Source organism: Macrotis lagotis, chromosome 2, assembly GCF_037893015.1.
Source record: "Macrotis lagotis isolate mMagLag1 chromosome 2, bilby.v1.9.chrom.fasta, whole genome shotgun sequence".
In the NCBI taxonomy this organism is placed as follows: Eukaryota; Metazoa; Chordata; class Mammalia; order Peramelemorphia; family Peramelidae; genus Macrotis; species Macrotis lagotis.
This window is the reverse complement of record NC_133659.1, coordinates 268,587,841-268,608,528: the sequence shown is the minus strand read 5'-3', so window position 1 is coordinate 268,608,528 and position 20,688 is coordinate 268,587,841. Positions and strand designations below refer to the sequence as shown.

Genomic DNA, 20,688 nt, shown 5'->3' with positions numbered 1-20,688 from the left:
ATTAACTGTCTGAGGCCAAAATTGAACTCAAGTCCTCCTGACTCCAGGGCTGATGCTCTATCCACTGTGCCACCTAGCTGCCCCCCAAAATCATTTTTGAAAATATTTTTAAACTGCAACCACTTGAATATCAAGTGGATATTTCAGATCATCTCTGACTAAATAAGATTTGAAAACCATTTTATAAGTCCCTTGGGATGAGAGAAAGCAATGTCAAACATATAAAGACTGTAATGAAAACACTTTACTAATAAATGGAGGTCAGATCCACTGTCAAATGGGACAAGTATATGTCTCATTAACAAGAGTCTGTGATTGACTGAAATAGAAAACTATCAAAGAAAGGAAACCCCTATCAATATAAGTCTTTACCTTCTCTGTAATTTATGATCATAGAGAAATGGCCAAAGCACTGAGAGGTTAAAAGACTTGCCCAAGGTGACATAGCTAGGATGTTTCAGGGTCTTCCCTCTATTTTCCATATAATATTGACTTTCTAACATGTTAACAATGACAAGCTTTCTTACATTGCCTTTTGGTTGACCACTCTATTCTCAGTTTCTTGGTTTCTTGTTACAGATACCAAAAGATCTTTCAGTGATAATTCCAAAATTTTTGCTAACACATGCTATGGGGATTACATATATATATATATCATCTATATCACTATGGGGATTGCTACTTTCAATCTTTGTGTCATTATCTATTACTGAGTAAATGCATGAATAAATATTGCAGTCTCATTAAACATATCTACTTACATTTGTTTTTTATATATTTAATTTAATTTATTGTTAATATATTAGCAACTGAATTTCTAAATTGGAAAAGTCACAGATTTTTACAAGAAAATGGAAAAAATTACAAGCAAGATTATCATGGGGAAGAGTATTCTAAAGGGTTAAAATTTTAGTACACTTAACTTAGAGACAAAAGATAAATGGGCACCTCATCAGGAATAAAATGTTTCTGCAGAGCATTGTGTGTAGGTTCAGATGGTGTCAAGGCCTTTCCTTCTGCATATCCTTAAGAATCTCAAAATAAACTGATAAATTGGCAGTATTAGACATTTTGTAAGAGAAGAAAATTCTCACTGAACCTTGAGCTTAACATCAATGCAAGGGCAACCTGTCTCATATTTTTCCAACACTGCAGAATAAATTAACTCATTTCATTCTGTATTAAATAAGAGACACTCCCAATGCAAAATACTCCAAAATATCTCCCAAATACCAAGCAAAACAACACTGAAATCAAATCATTAATTTAAGAAATATTAAACTTTCAAACTTTGGTAATTTTAGGGTCCTATACCTCTCTTCAGTTCACTTCACATCATCTCCAACTCCTGGGTTCCCTTGGTTTCTTCAAGTCTCAGCTAAACTTTAGCCTTCTCAAAGGAGCCTCTCCCTTCTCCCTCTAATGCTAGTTCTTTCTCAAATAGTCTTCAATTTATCCTGTATAAATCCTGGTTATACATAGATCTTTGTATATCTTCTTCCCTATTATTCTCTATATTCCCCTATGGGGAATTTCTTGAGTGAGAAACTGGGTTTTTTTGCTTTGTTTTGTTTTTGTTTTTGCCTCTCTTTATATCCCTAATAATGAGCACAGTGGTGAGCACACAATAGGCATTTAATAAATGCTAGCTGACTGACTACAGTAAACATTTAATAAGATTCTGTGACAACTGTTATTTAATAAGTGCTTTCAGTTAGAACAAGTTCTTCAAAGTAAGAAATCATTGAGTCGTACTTCTCTTCCCTAGTCTAATTTATTTAAAAAGTTACTTTATATAAATGTTTGTTTTATTAATTTTCATTTGCTAATACCATTGATGTAAAGTCTTCTTAAACAATAAATCATCTTAATAAATGAAGGATATAAAAATATTTTTTTTTAGTTTTTTTTTTTTTTGTAAGGCAAACGGGGTTAAGTGGCTTGCCCAAGGCCACACAGCTAGGTAATTATTAATTGTCTGAGACCCGATTTGAACCCAGGTACTCCTGACTCCAGGGCCGGTGCTTTATACACTACACCACCTAGCCACCCTAAAAATATTTTTAAAAAACAAAAATTTAAATAAATTTTAAAAACTGAAGTATAAATTGAATTGTAATACAAATTTGCTTTTTATTTCTTCACTGTGGGATGTGTGTTCTTATGCATTTATTTATTGTTATTATTCCATCATATCAGTTTTGACTGACTATTCATGAGTTATTGTTTTTTGTGGGGGGTTTTTTGGGGGGAGGGCAAAAAATACTGAAGTGCTTTGCCATTTCCTTCTCCAACTCCTTTTAGAGTTGAGGAAAACAGAATTTAGTGAGTTGTCTAGGGTCACATCACTAGTATTTGAGACCAAATTTGAATTCAAGTCTTCCTGACTCCAGGCCTAGCACTCTATCCACTGGGTCAAATAGTAGTACAGTTTGGATTTTATGTTATGCTAAAGTCTTTAAAGGAATCAATCAATGATCAAATAAGAAGTACCTCCAGTGTACCTCCAGGGACATTCTGCTTTTTACCTATGATCAAGTGTCCTCCAGAAAATGCTAGCATATCAAAAGGATGGTTTATAAAAATCTTTGCAAAAGTTACTTTGGAGGAAGAGAAAAGAAACAAATGCATACTCATATTACTAGGGTCAATAATCACTGCTTAAAGGTATTATTAGCATATCCTAAATAGCATTGCCCAATCAATTCAAGAAAATAGGTCTTCTGAGAGGTACCATCCACAAATAAATATCTGTGCCCACTACCTAGTTCATGGACTTTAGCCATAATAAACTAACACATCCATTTAGAAACCACTTTTTCTACGTGGGTATACATATCCCTTCCATATATCATAATATTTATGAGCTGTGGAGCTCTGCACTGAATATTTTCCTCAAAATTAGAGTAAAATATTGAAAAACAGATGAGATTTAAATGCTTACCCAGCAGTCAAATTTGTTACTAGATCTGCTTCTTTTACCACATTAATCAAATATATTGCAACATTCCTGAATCATGGGCCGTGATATCGAAGAATCTATATTCTTTCAAGATAGCTCCATTTTGGGGGGTGGAAGAGAACAGAAGGCAGATTTTGGCTTGATGTAAGGAAAGCTTCCCTAACTATTCAAATAATGAATAAGTAAAGGATATGGGAGATGGGAAGGAAAGAAACATTTATTATTCCCTTTGTGTATACATATATATATATATATATATGTATATATATATACACACACACTTAACCCTTTATAAAGATTATCTCATTTGATTGTCATAGGAAATAATGAATTCCCCTTCACTGAAGATTTTCAAGCAAAGTTGATTGATCATTTGAGGAGTAAGTTGTAGAGGGGATTTTTCAGTGCAGCACAGTTTTGGATTAGAAGATCTCTATGCTGCTTTGAAATTCAGATTCTAAGATTCTATAATTATATTAAATAATGACATAAGCAAATCTTTACAGAATTCAAAACTATAATTGACCTTTAAGATGTTCAGCCAATTAAATGAATTAGAAGTTAGAAATCCCACATTTTCCATACTTTCCCCCTCTTCTTTACTAGTGTTTGGTCACTTAAGAACCAGTACTACTTTTATCCTTATTTAGTAAAATTAGGAGATATTTTTCCATGAACACTGGCAAAACAATCACTTCAACTAAAAAAATACCATATGTAGACCCTTTAAAATTTTCCAATGGCTCTCTCCATTTTTTAAAATAAAAAAATTTAAGAAGTTTTAAAGTCTCTGATCATTTTATTGAGATGCTTGTTACATTTTAAGAGTCCATTTCAGTTAGAACACATTAAAAATATACTGAATCTAATAGCAGAACTCATTTTTACTATTTTAGTCTTGCCAGTGAGATAGGCAATTGAGAACATTTGTCAAGGTTTGAGGCAATACATTTTGAGATGCTCCAAGTATTTAGCATAATGAAGTTTAGTTTAATGATTCCCCATTAATAGTTATCTTTATGCCCAGGTATATGTTCTCACAAAGGATTTCAAAGGAATCTGCTAGTGTGCAGAAATTCTTCTGCACAGCATGCCAAAATTGCTTGCACTGTTTGTTCTTGAAGCTCAGTAGCTTTCTAGTTCACTTAATGTAAGACAATCCTCATGTTTACTGAGTGTATTTACTGTAGAACTCCATTATCTTGCTGTTACTCAGTGGCAAGGGTAATACCCACATTAGAGACTTTGCCTGTTATGGCAAGATAATAACAACAATAGCTGACATTTATAGATTACTTGCAAGTTTCCTAAGTGCTTCACCCACATTAACTCATTTGAGCCATGCAATGGTCCTATGAGGCACATACCAAAGATATTAATAATTCCCCAACTTTACAGAAATGAAACTGAGGTGCAGAGAATGAGCTGTCCATGGTCTCACATCTGGTATTGAGCTCTGCCTTCCTAACATTCAACCCCAGCACTCCATCACTGGACCACTGTGGTTATGACCTGACCCACACTTTGTCAAATGAAATTACATGATAACAGAAATTTAAAATATATCATTTTCGTATAAGGGGATGAAAGGATGCATTTTATTGGATGTGACAAAGGCTGTTAAAACATCATAAATAAGCATTGTCTTTTTCTGAGAGAAAAGCAAAGAATTTAATGTGACTGCTCTAACTGCCATCAGTAACAGACAGTATCTTGACCTCTTCAATAAAGTTGTCACCAAAGCCAACTCCGATAAAATAAAGGCAAGCAAAAAGGCCATTCACCCTATGAAATGTACTCTTAGCCCTGAACATGTGGAATCCTACTGAGAAAGCAGGTGACACTTGTATGTGATGGATGAAATGCAATCTTTTCTCTGATTGTTGTATAAGGTTGCCTCTCCTGCAATGAAGTTCATCTTGCCAGTATATATAGAAATCGATTTCGTGTGATCAAATCTAGATGCATAGGCCACCAAATTGACTTGGTGATCTGTACACAACTGGTAGAGAAGATAGAGGACTATGCCATGTTTGAATTGGATGTATTCTAAGAGCAATACACAGATAGATCTTTGGGGGAAATTATTTCTAGGTTTATTATTATATTTCATATATGAAGAATATTTTTTTGTTTCTCTTCATAGACATTTCATACATAGTATCTAAACTGAGAGCACCTAGGTAGCTATCATGAGCAGAACTGGAGGGAAAAAAGTTAATGATAAAATAAGTTAAAATCTGATCTCAGGCACTTCGCTGTGGTCCTCTAGGCAAATCAGTTAATCTTTTCCTTCCTCAGTATCCTCATCTGTAAAATGGGAAAAATGCAGCACTTTACTCTCAGTGTTGTTAAGATCAAATGAGACAATACTTTTTTCTATTATTATTATTATTATTATTATTATTATTATGACAGCTAGATGGCTCGTTGAATAGAGATCTGGGTCTGGAATGAGGAAGAACGGAGTTCAGATCTGACCTCTGACACTTACTGGCTGTGTGACCCTGGGCAAGCAGCTTAGCCCTGTTTGCCTCAGTTTCTTCATCTATGAAATGAACCAATGAAGGAAATGGCAAACCACTCAGTATCTCTGCCAAGAAAATCCCAAATGGAGTCATAAAGATTTGAACATGACTGAAAATGACCAAATAACAAAATTATCATTATTATCATTAGCATTATGCTTAGCAATGCATAATAGATACTACAAAATGTTAGTTGTTATTATAATGATAATTATTATTACTACACATAGCACCCTTTTTGGCATGTAGTAGGTGCCAAATGCATGTATATTCTCATCCTTTATTCTTCATAAGAATAATATAAATTAGTAATATAAAGTAGTAGGAAACTAGAATAATTTTCATTGTTAATGAAGTGAGGCTTTTGTGTGCACTTTGGGGGAGGATTGGTTGCTTTTTTTATGGGATTGATTGTTTGTTTGTTTTTTTGGTCTAGACAAGTGTTAGAAACATCCAGTCTGGGAAGTATCTTCCTCAATGCAATGGGTGACTTATGATCTAATACAATTACCTCATTCACTGATAAACTGAATAAATTACTCATGGCTACATAACTAATATAGGTCAGAAATAGGACATGAACCACCAGACCACACTCTCTGTAGGGCACAGGAGGAAAAAATGAGTCAAATATGTAAATGACTTATCTACAATATCTACAATGTTTACTTATGTATATTCTCTAAAATATTATGACAAATCAGGGACTGATCAAGGAAGTAAATCTAATCTCTATGTTTTAAATCTAATTCTTTTCTCACAAAAAATGCAATCTCTATACTCTAGACAGAACAAAGTAAAATTGAAAAGAAAAAATGCTAAAGGATCTTATAAATTCAAGAAATTATTTTGCTGTAATTATTTGCTGATCATGTGGTAACAATATAATAATACAATTCAGGTTATCAGTGGGCCAGGTTTATTTACTATTAACCAACTATACAACCTTAAGTAATATCTTACCCTTGGAAAGCTTTAATTTCCTTACCAATAAAATAAAAATAATAATAAAAATAATAACTTTATTACCTAGTTCACATAATTGTTATGAAGAAAGTGATTTGTGAGCTTTGCACTGCAATCTCCAAGATTCCTTCCAGATCCAAAGTACTTATTTCACTTTCTCACTTGAAGATCAAAGGATATTTAGCATATAAGACTAAGTATTATATAAACTATTATTATTGTACTCAATATTAGTAAAATCTTGGACAAGTTACTCCCTCTTTGGGGCCTCAATTTCCATTGTGGATTAAATGACCTATAAAGTTTCCTTCTGACTATATTCTCAGATTCTATATAAATATGAATTATGAGTTGAGATCTCAATTCTCTCATCTAGAGAATGAAAAGATTGACAAACACTTTCAGGTTTAAGGTTCTGAGTCTATATCTAATGATGAAAGTTAATATTTCTGAATGAAAAACTGATGTCACTTTGTGAAGCCTAGTGTTTTATTGGTTATAGAGTCTAGAAAGTGTTTGCAATAAATAAGGCAAGAACTTCATTAATACTTTGCAATTTAGGGCTCATGATACACTTTGAGTCAGTAAGGCTTATCTTCCTGAACTCAAATCTTGCCTCAAATACTTACAAATTTATGGGCAGCTAGGTAGCACAGTGGATAGAGCAGTAGCCCTGGAGTCAGGAGTACCTGAGTTCAAATCCAGCCTCAGACACTTAATTACCTAGCTGTGTGGCCTTGGGCGAGCCACTTGGCCCCATTTGCCTTGCAAAAAATCTAAAAAAAATCCCCAAAATACTTACTAATTTTGAGTCTTTGGCCAAGTCATTAACTCAGTTTGCTTCAGTTTCTCAATTGTAAAATAGAACAGAGAAGGAAATGAAAACACCAATTTCTTTGCCAAGAAAATCCCCCAAAAGAAAGAAAGGGGGCCTGAATTAATACCAATCATGACTCTAAGGTATGTGATAGATAGATAGAGTGTTCAGAAAATTGAAATCCTATTCAAGCTCTATAAGCTGAGATATTTGAGAACTGTGAAATCACAACTTTACAATCAGAAGTAGAAGAGCATCTCGCTGAACTCCACATTCCAGTCACTAGTTTGTGTTCTAGGGATGATATTTAGGGTTCTGCTCTGGTGAAGACTAACCCATTCTCTCTGAAGTAACATTCTGTCCACATTACATGGGTATAGATTTCTGCTGACACAGCGATCACTCTCATTCTTCCTTCCAGACTATTCTTCGTGCTGCTTTGTTGATATGTTATAAAGTATTCTGGTAGAGTGTCTGTAAGTATCACTCTACACACTGCTTGTTTCAAGTCAACTGACATTTTCTAACTTATTTTCCATGGAGAATGGGAAACAAATAAGTAGAAAACATCTTGCTAAGGGTATTTTCTAATTGTTTTATTTCACAAAAAAGCAAAATCAGAGATTAGGAAATCCAGGTAGCTCTAGATTTTGTTAAAAATAGCATCATCAAGGGGCTGCTAGGTGACACAGTGGATAGAGCACCAGCCCTGAAGTCAGGAGTACCTGAGTTCAAATCCAGCCTCAGACACTTAATAATAATTACCTAGCTGTGTGGCCTTGGGCAAGTCACTTAATCGCATTGCCTTGCAAAAAAAAAAAAACCCTAAAAATAGCATCATGAGCAACAACCAATAAACATTAAGAACCTGCTATGTTCTGAGCACTATGCTACCTGCTCAGGCTACAAAGAAAAAATTGAAATAGTCTTTCCCTCAAGAAGCTTACATTCTAGTTAAGAGATATAGTCTTTGTGCACATATATATGTATATAGATAGATAGATGCATATAAAAGTGACATAATTTTGAAGAGGGTAATAGAAACAAGAAGAATCAGGAAAGATTTCATGTAGAAGGTGATACTTGAGCTGATTGAAGGAAGTTACTGATTCTAAGTAGAGACAAAGAGATTGGAAGAGATGGAAAAGATTGGATATGAAATATATATGATATACATAATGAAAGTTCATTTGGCTTGCCCCACAAGAGAGCAAGGTGTTATAAGATTGAAAAGGTTGGAAGAATCCACATTGTAAACCACTTCAAATGCCCCAAAGAAAAATTTAAATCTGTCTTATGGGAAATAGGGAGTCACAGATGTTTATTGAGGAGGAGAGTGCCATGCTCAGATCTGTAGTTTGGTAGATCATTTTGGTAGCAATATGGAAGATGGATTGGGGTGGGAAAAGACTAGAAGCAGAAAGTGAATTAGGAAAGTATTCCAATAGTCCAGGCAAAGGGCAATGAGATCTGGAGTTAGGGTATAGCCAAATGATGATAGGGAAAGAGATGGATTGAGAAGTATTATGGCAAGACATAAAAATAAGAATGCTTGCAATTCTGCATACTTTAACATTGTTTCATCTTTCTACTACTTTTATAATTTATAATGATGGATCATATCTTTTCAGCTGTGACTTATTTTTAAGAAAATATAAATATCTGTAGCACCAAGATTTTGCAATTCTTCTATAAATACAAGTTCAGTTTTTGAGACTGAACTCCCCGCAACTTTGGTCACCCAGAGGTTTTCCATTTTCCTAATTCAGTCTGCCTCCTATTAAGTACAAAGCTTTCAGTCATGTCAATAATACATTATGTCCATTTACAATTAAGTCTTCCAAATGTGAACCTCCATAAGACTTGAATTTGGTGGCTCAATGAATAGATATAAAAAAGAATGAATGATTCAAAGTTAAAATCTACCATGAGAACATTGAGAGTTATAGCATATCATTAGCCTAAAATCATCAAAAGCTAAGATACCACTGAATGTATAATTCTTAGAATTAATGATTAATTGAAAATGCATTTTTCATAATAATGAATAGATAGCCAGCTATAAGAACCCAAGAAGCCAAAGACCATTTCTTTCCTAATAAAATAGCTTACATTATAATGAAATAAAAATTGTGATCCATACATAATCCACTCATGACAGAAGAATTAAGTGGCTAAAATTTAAAAAGCCTTACCTAATAAATCGATAACTTTAAAAAATATTTTTAGTTTACTTAAACATTAATTTTCCATTAAAATTTGTTTCATAAAGCAAAGTAACACAGCTTAGCATTTAATTAACTTCTTTTTTCTTCAAAGTATATCATTTAATTAATATTAACATCATCATAAAGCAACTCATGCAAGATAAAAGTTCAAACTTTCTACAACAATATCTTCAATTCAGTCTTACCAACTATTGAGTCACATCTCTATATAAATGTGAGGCTAATCTCTTCATGTATTAAATTCAAATATATATATATATATATATGCCCATATGTGGGCAAATATACAAACATATATATATATATATATACATAAATACATACACATATATGTATATATAGATATAGGTATCTATATATACATAAAAATATTTAGGCTATTGAGAATCTTTTTGTTCCTATAATGTGCAACAAGGATTAGTTTATCCAGAACAAAAATAGTATCTCTCTCTCAATAGAAAATCATGAATTTTAATGAGAGAATTACATCCAGGAACAGTTTCAGATGCCCCCCTATTTCACCATGGCATCTTATCCTCACCCAATAATGTACTCATAATAATGTCATGTAAGATCAAATCATCAATATTTAGAATAATAAAATACAGTTAAAATCATAATTTTATTCATTTTACATTTATATTAATTCAGAGGAGAGATTCAGCTGGTACCTTTTTTTTGGAGAACTAAGAAAACTGAGTTGCTTTATAAGCTCACAATATAATTCTACTTAATATTAATTCCTAGTTTGGTTCCCAAACAACTTCTATCTTGGATAGGCTTAATGCAAACTCAGTCAACTACATTTATTAATCTGAGGTAACTGTATGGCAGAATATGACAAACAGAGAGAAAATTCAGAGTTACTCAAAACACCCCCAAAATGTCATCCCTGACATAACTCACTGAGATAGCACTGCTTTAAAAATAACATATTCTTAGCTCAGTACCTTGACACACTGATAAAGAGGTTAGAATAAAATTAGAGCGAGGTATTAAATAAACTCTATTTAGTAATGTTATCCCCTTATTTACAAATTCTTTTCAAGTATATTGCAGATGTCTGCAACAAAAATTTATCAAAATACTTCTGCCAATTTTTCAATTACACTCCTGCCTAATTTTCTTTTAAATAAAGCATTATACTTTTAAAAATTAATCTTGTTATGTTGAACTAAATTCGAAGAACAGTTTTCTTTCACTAGCAACAAAATTTGAAAATTTCTTGACATAGAAAAGAGATCTGAATCAGGATTAGGATATAACAAATTTGACTTCATTTCTTCTGAACAAATGAAAGATAGTCATGTTGGAATTCTCTCAAATGATTTTACAACTCCTGATTTTACTTTCTTGTACATCTGATCTTTGCATGCATCACTGACCATTTTAAGTCATCTCTGCTATAACATAAACATAAGGCAACAAGCAAAAAAAAAAAACCTTTCACCAGGACTTCCTTCTAGCATTCATAAAAAAAGAACTTACCATATTCCATCCTGGGTAGAGGTAGTCAGTCCCAACAAATTCAAAATAGTGAGCAAAACCTTCTTTCAGCCATACATCCTCCCACCATACAGGAGTCACAAGGTCACCAAACCACTATGGGGCAAATACAATAATAATTAGGTCATACCAAAAAAAATTTCAGAAATAGACATATAATAATTAGATTGACTCAACAGTCAATTGAAACTGATGTAGTCTTCCCCACCCTACATTTGCCAAGAAATGTAGAAACCATCAGCCACTGGAGAGAACGATGGATGATCACTCTCATTTCCATAAACAACCAAGTTTGTTTGGAGGGCAACATATTATAATGAAGAAAGCTCTTGATAAAAGTTAGGTGACATAGATTTTACTCTGGCTCTGCCATGCTCTTTTGGTGGGCAAGTCATTTAAATTTCTTGGAACTGATCCTAGTATTGCATCTGTAAATTGAAGCAGTTGGTTTACTGGTGAACTCTAGCCATAAAATTAGAGTTATAAAGCCATAATCATAAAATATTTTTTAAAATGTTTAGCAAAATGCCAGCACATAGTAGTGTTTAAAGGTTTCTTCATAAAATCAAAGACTCAGAATTGGAAGGGTCCATTATGTCATTGCAACAGTGTCTGATAACTCATATATAGACTAAGTTTTAGAAAACACTAATTTGTTGATAATAATAGAAGTGATAGATCATGGAGGCCCAAGAGCTTGGCTTGGGATCAGGATGCTCCAGGTTTATGTTCTATCTCTGAAACCATATGACCCTGGACAAATCATTTAACCTCGATATGTCATCAACAACTCTCTATGACTTATCTACTAAGACAGACTGTTTTTGATCAGCACTGGTGGCGGGATTTAATACACCAGAAGTTCTCCATGTTGATGAAATAACAAAAACTTCATGTATTCTTTATGGCCCTCTCTGTTTAGGAGGTAGTATATTATAATCAATTTGCAGTAGATAAAAATAAGACAGAAATGCCACTAAAATGTCATTTAAATCCAGTTCTCTTCTTTTCATAATACCATGAAGCAAAAGATTTGAGTATCTCTTCAATCACAGACAATGATGTGCTTATCCTATCATAGAAAGAAAAACAAGCACAGAACCTGACAAATCAAAGTCAAATGATTCTTTCAACCATATGATCTTCTTATAAGGGTTACTTTAAGAGGTGGATGATTGCTCGAGGATATCATCACATTGTCTATGTTCATTTTTTATTAACTCAACAGATGGGAATTAGTAATTAGAGATTCACTTTCACGCAATAATACTTGTCTATATAATTTCTTATAATTCATTTGCATTTGGTCCAGATGTGATCTATGGGTCTGACATGATCTATGATCCATTTCAAAATCTACTTTTCAAAAGAATCCAGTTTCAAAGAATATGTAAGTTAGATGGGTGACATACTTAAGATTTCACTTGTTCTAAGTTAAGATTTATAATTATTTGTTTTCAATGCAAGGATAGACAATCTTTAGTATTCTTTTTAATAAAGCTTTCAATGTTATGGTAAATAGCATGTTGGACTTATCAAAAAAGAAGATTCAAATTATATCTCTGAAACTTGTTAGCTGTGTGACCAGGGCACATCAGGTAGCTCCCATATATCTCTGGCAATTTCCTAAAGTCTGTAAAATGAATCTCAGAAGAATTTCTGATCTGATTTGCTTTAGCTCTTTTCCACATTGGGGGGGGGTCCCCCTTCCTAATTCAATAATAGTCTTTTTGTATACAACTATATCCCTTTATCTTCCTATATCTATAAAGACATAGCATATATGTCTCTCTATGTATATATGAATAAATCTGTATTTCTATATTTCTAGAAACATGATATATCTCTATCTCCATAGTTATATACATAAAAATTATACATGCATGTATTTATAAACAATATATACAATATAATGATACCCTGTAACAATTACCTTCCCTCTTAAATTGACCCTTGTAATAACATGTGGCTGATTTGTCACCATGATTTGTCAGGGTCTATCTCTTTGTTACCTTATATGATCTGGCAATGCAGCACCTCTTGTGATTGTAGATACTCAACTTCTTTGCTTCATGGTACTGTAGAATGATTATTGGACTTGTAGTCAGGAGATCTGAGTTCGTATCATTATTTTATGTAGTTATGTAGATATATAGTGTTAAGCAAATCACTTCATGTGTTGAGTCTTATTTTCCCCTTCTGCAAATAGTTATAATAATAAATGTATATGATATATCTCTAAAGAGATATAGCTTTCTATTTATAAAGAAACATAAAGATAAGTGTATAATTCATATTTGCTCAACAAAAACACTTAGTCCCCTGTTCTCCATAGCAGCATATGGCTTCAACAAATCAAGGCAGAGTACTTCTAATCAGATTTATCCAAGAAAATTTTAAATAAATAAATAAATGTTATCAGAGAGGGGTAGCTAGGTGGCACAGTGGATAGACTACTGGCCCTGGAGTCAAGAGGGCCTGAGTTCAAATTTGACCTCAGACATTTACCTAGCTGTGTGACCTGGGGCAAGTCACTTAACCCCACTGCATTTCAAAAACCAAAAATAAATAAATAGATAGATAGATAGATAGATAGATAGATATACACACCTATACACATACATAAAAAGTTATCAGAAATTTATCATGATGATTCTTAAGGTATATTATCAAATTAGTAATGTACATTATTTCATGGACCTCTACATAGTCTTTGACCTCCCCATAACCAAAAATACCCAACAACAAACCCTATCATTTGTGAAGAGACAGTTCGTATCTGAGTAAGTGAAAGACTTCCTAAGTGGCTACGTGTTGGGAAAAAGGGAATAACAAATTGATTTCAGCAAAAGCAAATTTTGACACACACCCAAAACTCAGCCTGCATCTTGCGGGCTTGCAATAAATCACTTTCGTGGTCTATCACTGTGCTTACCAAATATATCCAGCAATCACTATAATCAAAGGGAAGGAGAAGCAAGTTGGTAAAGAGAAGAGATTGAACCTGGTCTCCAAGGAGGTGTCTGGGCAGGAGTGCCACTTTACTGTCGAAACAAAACTCAAGAAAAGCAGCACATTTGTGCTATTTGATCAGAGCAATTTGCCGTATGTTTGTTTTGTGTTTGTAAAGTCAGCCAAGAAAAGGGCACGTCTTCTAGTAAAACAACATAGTGCTTTGCATGTAATTAAAGTAACTGATTTAATGAGATATTCGGTTGGCACCTAATCAAAATACTTGATAAGTCATCTGTAGCTTTCATTCATTTATACAGTGTACTTCACCTAACCCTCTTTTTTCCCCCCTCATACCTGGTGACATATCTCATGGACAATGACCATCGTGACATCCAGCAAATAGGAAATGGATGAAATACTGGGATCCAGAAGTATCCTTTGCTCAACAAAAACACTTAGTCCCCAGTTCTCCATAGCAGCATATGGATGCTTAGGCACAGCTAAAAGATCTAGAAATAGAAAGGGAGAGAATGTTTATTACAAAAGTTGCTGAATTAAATATATATTTTCTAGAAATATCCAGATATCATAATGAGAAATAATGATTGCTCTGAGCAGAATAGAATTACTATACCATATACCATGTCCATATGATGGGAGGCACATTGAGCATTAAACATTAGTTGATTTCATTCATCAGAGTATATCTAATGCCTAAGGCCATAGGGACCTGAAACTACCTGTTCTATACCTGAAAGATCCATCTTAATAAATTTTAACAAATAAAGCCTTCCTTATAAAGCAGTGATTCACAATGACAAATTATAGGAACCACCAAAGAAAATAGATTCATTTTACTTAGGAGACAACTGCATTCTTCTTTTCTATAACATCACAAAACCATTTTAAGATGCATTGCTGATACAATTCTGTACCTGTATATCTGATCTCTAATCCTGACTATGGCAAGAAATAAATTCTAATCTTGAACGTGTTATATAGCCTTTCTATGTATCCTTCTATCTTCTCTATGTATCTTCTCTATCCTTCCCTGTCATATAAAGGGATTAGTCTAGACTATCCCTAAAATCTATTCCAACTCCAAAATTTTATCCCAAGTTTTGCTATTTCTTTACATTCTCTCACATTATATTAGTTGTTGTTGTTCAGTCATGTCCAACTCTTCATGATCCAAGTTGAGGCTTTCCTGGAAAAGATATTGAATAACTTTCCATTTCCTTCTCCTGCTTATTTTACATGTGAAGCACTTAGGCAAACAGGGTTAAAGTAACTTGTCCAGGGTAACTCAGTTACAAAGTGTCTGAGGCCAGATTTGAAGTCACAAAGATTACTCTTCTTTAGCACTGTATCCACTGCACCACTTAGCTTCCCTCATCATTTATTTAGTGAGCTTCTATTTATTCTTTCTATAAGACATTGGTTGAGATTTTGAAAATAAAGCAAAAATTAAAAAGACATGGTCTCTACTCTTGAGAATTTGGAAATCTATTACAAAGAAGAAGACAAGCCACAAAAAGGTAAAAATTGTATTAAAAGAAATCTGAACAAGTTAAGGATTATGAGAAGACAAATAGCACATTCCCTTGGAAACAGTTAAAGAAACCTTCTTTTGAAGCATGGTATTTGAATTTGGTTATGAAGGGCAGAGGAAGGCTTCTAGGTGGTACAGTGAATAGAATCAGGAAGACTCATCTTCATGAGTTCATACTCACTAGCTGTGTGTTCCCAAGCAAATCACTAAATCCTGTTTGCCCTCAATTTCCTCATCTGTAAAATGAGTTAGAGAATAAAATGACAAATCACTCCAGTATCTTTGCCAAAAAATTCCAAATGGAGTTACAAAGAGTTTAACATGATTGAAATGACTCAACAATGACAACAAAAATGAAGGACAGATAAAAAAAAACTTTTTAAAGTAAATTGCCATGCATAAGTATGCACATCAGAATGAGTTAGAATTTGGGTGGGGGGAGCAACTAGCCGGTTCAGTGGATAGAATACTTGCCCTGACGTCAACAGGACCTGAGATCAAATCCAGCCTCAGACACTTAATAATTGCCTAGCTATGTGACCTTGGGCAAGTCACTTAATCCCATTGCCTTAAATAAAAAAATTAAAGAATTAATTAGAATTTTTAAAAATACTACCAAGATGGAGCTAAGAGTAATGGCTAAATCTACTACTTTGTTTAGCATTTGTTACATGCAGAATGAATAAGACCATTGGATACAGATTTAATATAGAGTAAAGTACAGACAGCAAAAAACACAGATTGTAGATGAAGAATTCAGGATTTCAGAGATGTATTGGAGGAATAGTTAGGTGACAGAGATCTGATGAAGAAAGGCAAGTTTCTAGCATGGGTCATTTTCTTTGCCTCAGAGGAAAATATTAGTGACATGATCTAAGTGGACAAAGTAATTAAACTAATATAATGAAAGTGGCCAGGACAATATCTTTATCTATGACAACACTGTTATAGCCCAAAGCAAGTGTTCAATAAATAGTTATTGGTGATAATAAGCAATAAGAAGCATAATTGGAGACAATGTATTGATAAGGGCTGTACTTGAGGATAAATTCTATCCCTCAAGTGGACTCAAGGATTTTTGAGAGAAAAATGACTTGATTTTTTCATTTTTGTATCCCCGAGTGCATGGCATACCATCTTAGGCAAAGTAGGGACTTAACAAAAGTGTGTTGAACTGCATTATATGAATTTTATTTTGCAGGAGTTGGGTCTACTTGCTATATAATACAGTATATATTTAACTACATTAATTTAAGTAGGAAATGCAATTCAACCTCTGGGAAATTCAATCTCAGAAAGAATGGAAATTGTGTGCTACCACATCAAAGTCATAAAAGAAAGCAATCCACAAATATTAATCATGCTCCTGTTGTGTCCCAGGCTGAAACAGCTAGGAAATGTAGAGGGTAGAATGCTTAAGTCAGGAAGATCTAAGTTCAAACCCAACCTCAGATACTTATTAACTCTGTGACACTGGGCAGGTCATTTAATCCCTATTTGCCTCAAGTCCTCATCTGTAAAATGGTGACACAATAAAGAAGAAATGGCAAACTACTCCAGTATATTTGCCAAGAAAACTCCATAGATAGAAATCCATAATGTCATATAGACTGAACAACTGAATTACAAGATGTGCCAAGCACTATTATATTTTCCCTGACTTGTGCTATATCACACAGTTGGGGGGTTCAGAGTTTTTAATGTAATCCACTTAAAGTAAAGAAAGGTCAAAAACCAAATAGGAAAAATATTTTTACATCAACTTCATCTTTTTGAGAGAAAAATGAATTAAACAACAGTAAAGACATAGACTTCTGATTATAATGAATAATGTAACCTTTACTTTCAGGGGAAAGTACATGTAATAACTATTTTTTCTCTGAACATTTAAAGAGCAAACACTGAAATGCATTAGCACTATCTAGACAAATAGTGAATGTCTAGATTTGAGCTTCATTATGTTGTAATCATAAGAAGGGCTGTGAAATTACTACATATGTTTTGACACATTAAATACACATGTATCAAAAGGAGTCAGAAAATTCTAATACCTAAGTTATATTAAGCTTTATTTTATGTAATTATAATACAAAAGATGTCATTGACTCAAGGTATAGGTAAATCTGTATGATACCAAGCATAGTTATATTTAGATTCTATAGCAACTTCTAAAAATAGAAACTTTATATATATAGATAGATAGATAGATAGATAGATATACATACATATATATGTATATGTATACATATGACATAAATTTAATATAAACATAATTTCAATGAACAACAAAAATTTGTATTTCTCTTGTTTTAAAATTTTCTTTTTTTCCTTTCTTGAGAATTAAAGCTATTTTTTTCTTCTTTGAGTGAGATTTAGGGGTGGGGAATACATTAGGTATGTGAAGGAGGAGAGATGGTAGGGAAATAAATCACAACCTCTATGTGAGCTTGTCTTTGTGTGTGTGTGTGTGTGTGTGTGTGCGCGCGCGCAGCTATTATTCATTCTTTTCTTGCTATTTATTATAAGCTTTTTCTAATCTTGGCTTTAATACATCACTTTTCCTGACACTCCCACCATCAGTTACCCCATTCATCAAGAATAATTTGATATCAAATTTGGTCAGCTCCTTCTAGCTTATTTGAACTAGTACTGATTTTTATTTTGAATTTTTAATCATTCCAATATGTCTTCTCCCCAGTTTTATCACCTTCAATGTAATATTTAGGTTTACATAGAAGCTAAATTCAGAATAGATGGCAAAATCCACAAGGAATATTAAACAGAATTTTAAATCTATAATAAAAATAATGTTGCCCACCCCTTATCAAATCCTACCTATACTTCAAAGGTCAATTCAAATGGCACCTCTTCCAGTATACTTCCCCTAATCTCTCTGTCTTCAGAATCTTTATAGTGTTTATAGATATTTTATAGATAATGTCTATATTTTCCATAGATAACATAAAATATATAAAATATAATCCTGCTAGATTAACTAAAAACATCAGGAAATCACAGTCACAAAATTCTCAAAGAAGCATAAAATTTCTCTTATCTTCTGAGATACAACTTCTGGTTACCCCAAGTGGATGTGATTCTTCTGGAATTTTGTTTGTACCTCACTTAGCACATTCTGTCTCATATTAGGGTTATATATTCAAACAAACATGTTTGTAATAGAGAGATTCATAGAGTGGGCAGAATCAGGAAGACCTGGGTTCAGTTCCTTTTCGAGATATTAGTTATTTGACTTTGAGGAAGTCATTTTACCTTCTGTGAAGGACTCAGTTGCCTCATCTACATAATGAGGGGTTGGGTTCAGGGACATCTCATGTTCATTCTTACTCTAACCATATTATTTCTTCTTATTATTACGCAACCCATACAATGAGAGTGCGTATGTGGAGAGGGGGAAAACAAAGATTTAAAAATATAAAATACCTGACTCCAAAGTTCTAGGGTGTTTTTACTGTAGAAGACAGTGGTTGGCATGCTAGTTGTATCCAAGGATATGAAGGGCTGTACTGTAATGAGGAAGGAAAATTAGAACTTTGCTTAACCCAACAATATAGTTGCAGAGGCAGATTTAGTCTTGATGAAAAAGAAAACTCTTCAACTTATCATGTCCCAAGAGGAAAGGGTTGCTTTTGGAAGTGGTAGGTAGTCCACAATTTGAGCTCTTCCACCAAGGGCTAGATTAATACCTAGCACAAATGTAATAAGAAATATTCTTATTGTACTATCTGTGTGACAATATTAAAGTCATTTGCCCTTAAGGAAGCTCCATATCTTCCTCTGTAAAATTAGGAAGCTGGACTATAGATAGAACATGCAATCATAGAGAATCACAAAGACATAGCTCACACACACACGTGCGCGCACATGCACATGCACACACACACACACTTTATAGATAAGGAAACTGAAACCCAGATTTAAAGAGACCTCTCCTTCAGATAAGATATTTGAGTGCAGATTCTCTAAAATTCCTTCCAGCTCTAATACATGAGCCAATGTTCATATAGAGATTAGATAGTGGGTTATCTCTGAGTTACTTTCATATTTGGAATACTTTTTTATAATCTATTGGGAGATAAGACAAATACAGCTAACCATATCATATGATGCAATAAGCAGGAAAGAGAGTGAGAAGAGAAATACTTTTATAGGAAGAAAATGGAAGATGGAGTAAAAATTTTATGGAAGTAGTGAGATCTGACAAGATTTAAATGAAGCAAAAGAATTCAAAAAGGATAAATGAGGGAAGAGACCATTACACATATGTGAAATCGATTTTGCTAACATAATGGCCAGAAAGGGTATCTTGAGGACAAGACTAAAGAGCAGTATTACTTGCCAGAATTATAGAATGGATGAAAAGGAGTATACAATAAAATAGTCATGACAATTTAAAACCAGACTGTGGAACCCCAGGGACTCCACAAGTGTGAACTCTACCAAGTGTGTGAAACTTCACCAAGTGTGAATTGAATTTGTGATAAGCAATAGAGCGTAAATGACGAGGTTAGTAAAGGAAGAACATGGTGATACTCCCACCCTTCTTTTTAAAGCAATATTAGTTTAACAATGGAGTTTCACATATATTATATATATGATGGGTTATAGACCATTTATTAAAATTAAGTCTACTAAATTTATTAAAAATGATTCAGATGAAAGGTAATGAGAATCTAAATCAGAGTGTTGTCAGTGACAGTAGAAAGGATTAGCTTCAGAGAAAAAAAATTATGGAGATAGTTATTTTTCCACCACACCAGCCTGTAACCTTCTTTTTGAAAAGAATCCTCTTATGCACACTGGGATTTCCCAAGGCATCCAACATAACACACATACACACACATATACACACATAAACAAACACAAACACACACACACACAAAACTATCAAACTGAACTGAATTATAGCAAGACTAAAATACTTATATGCTATAATATTCATGACCAAGACCACTAAGAAAAACCTTTAAAATATGCATATTACCACTCAAGATTCAATCATTAATATTTCCTTTCATTTCAGATTTCTTTCTAAATGGGAAGACAACTATTCTATTTTTTCTGATTTATAATTTTTCTTTCTCTACCTTTTACATGAAGTTTTTTGTAGAACTTTGCTCTAGAAACTAAATTTCTAATGCTGTCATTTTTATTAA

The 20,688-nt window shown here is 33.3% G+C and overlaps 1 protein-coding gene across 1 annotated transcript in view; it reads right to left on the bottom strand.

Annotated features, from left to right (window-relative positions):
* Positions 1 to 20,688, bottom strand: part of TRHDE (thyrotropin releasing hormone degrading enzyme) — a 475,008-nt gene that overhangs the window by 230,514 nt on the left and 223,806 nt on the right. Inside the window, exons 4-5 of the mRNA XM_074220778.1 lie at positions 14,317 to 14,471; positions 10,990 to 11,103 (exon numbers count right to left, since the gene is read on the bottom strand). Coding sequence (XP_074076879.1) covers positions 10,990 to 11,103; positions 14,317 to 14,471 — 269 coding nt within the window. The remainder of the gene's footprint in view (positions 1 to 10,989; positions 11,104 to 14,316; positions 14,472 to 20,688) is intronic.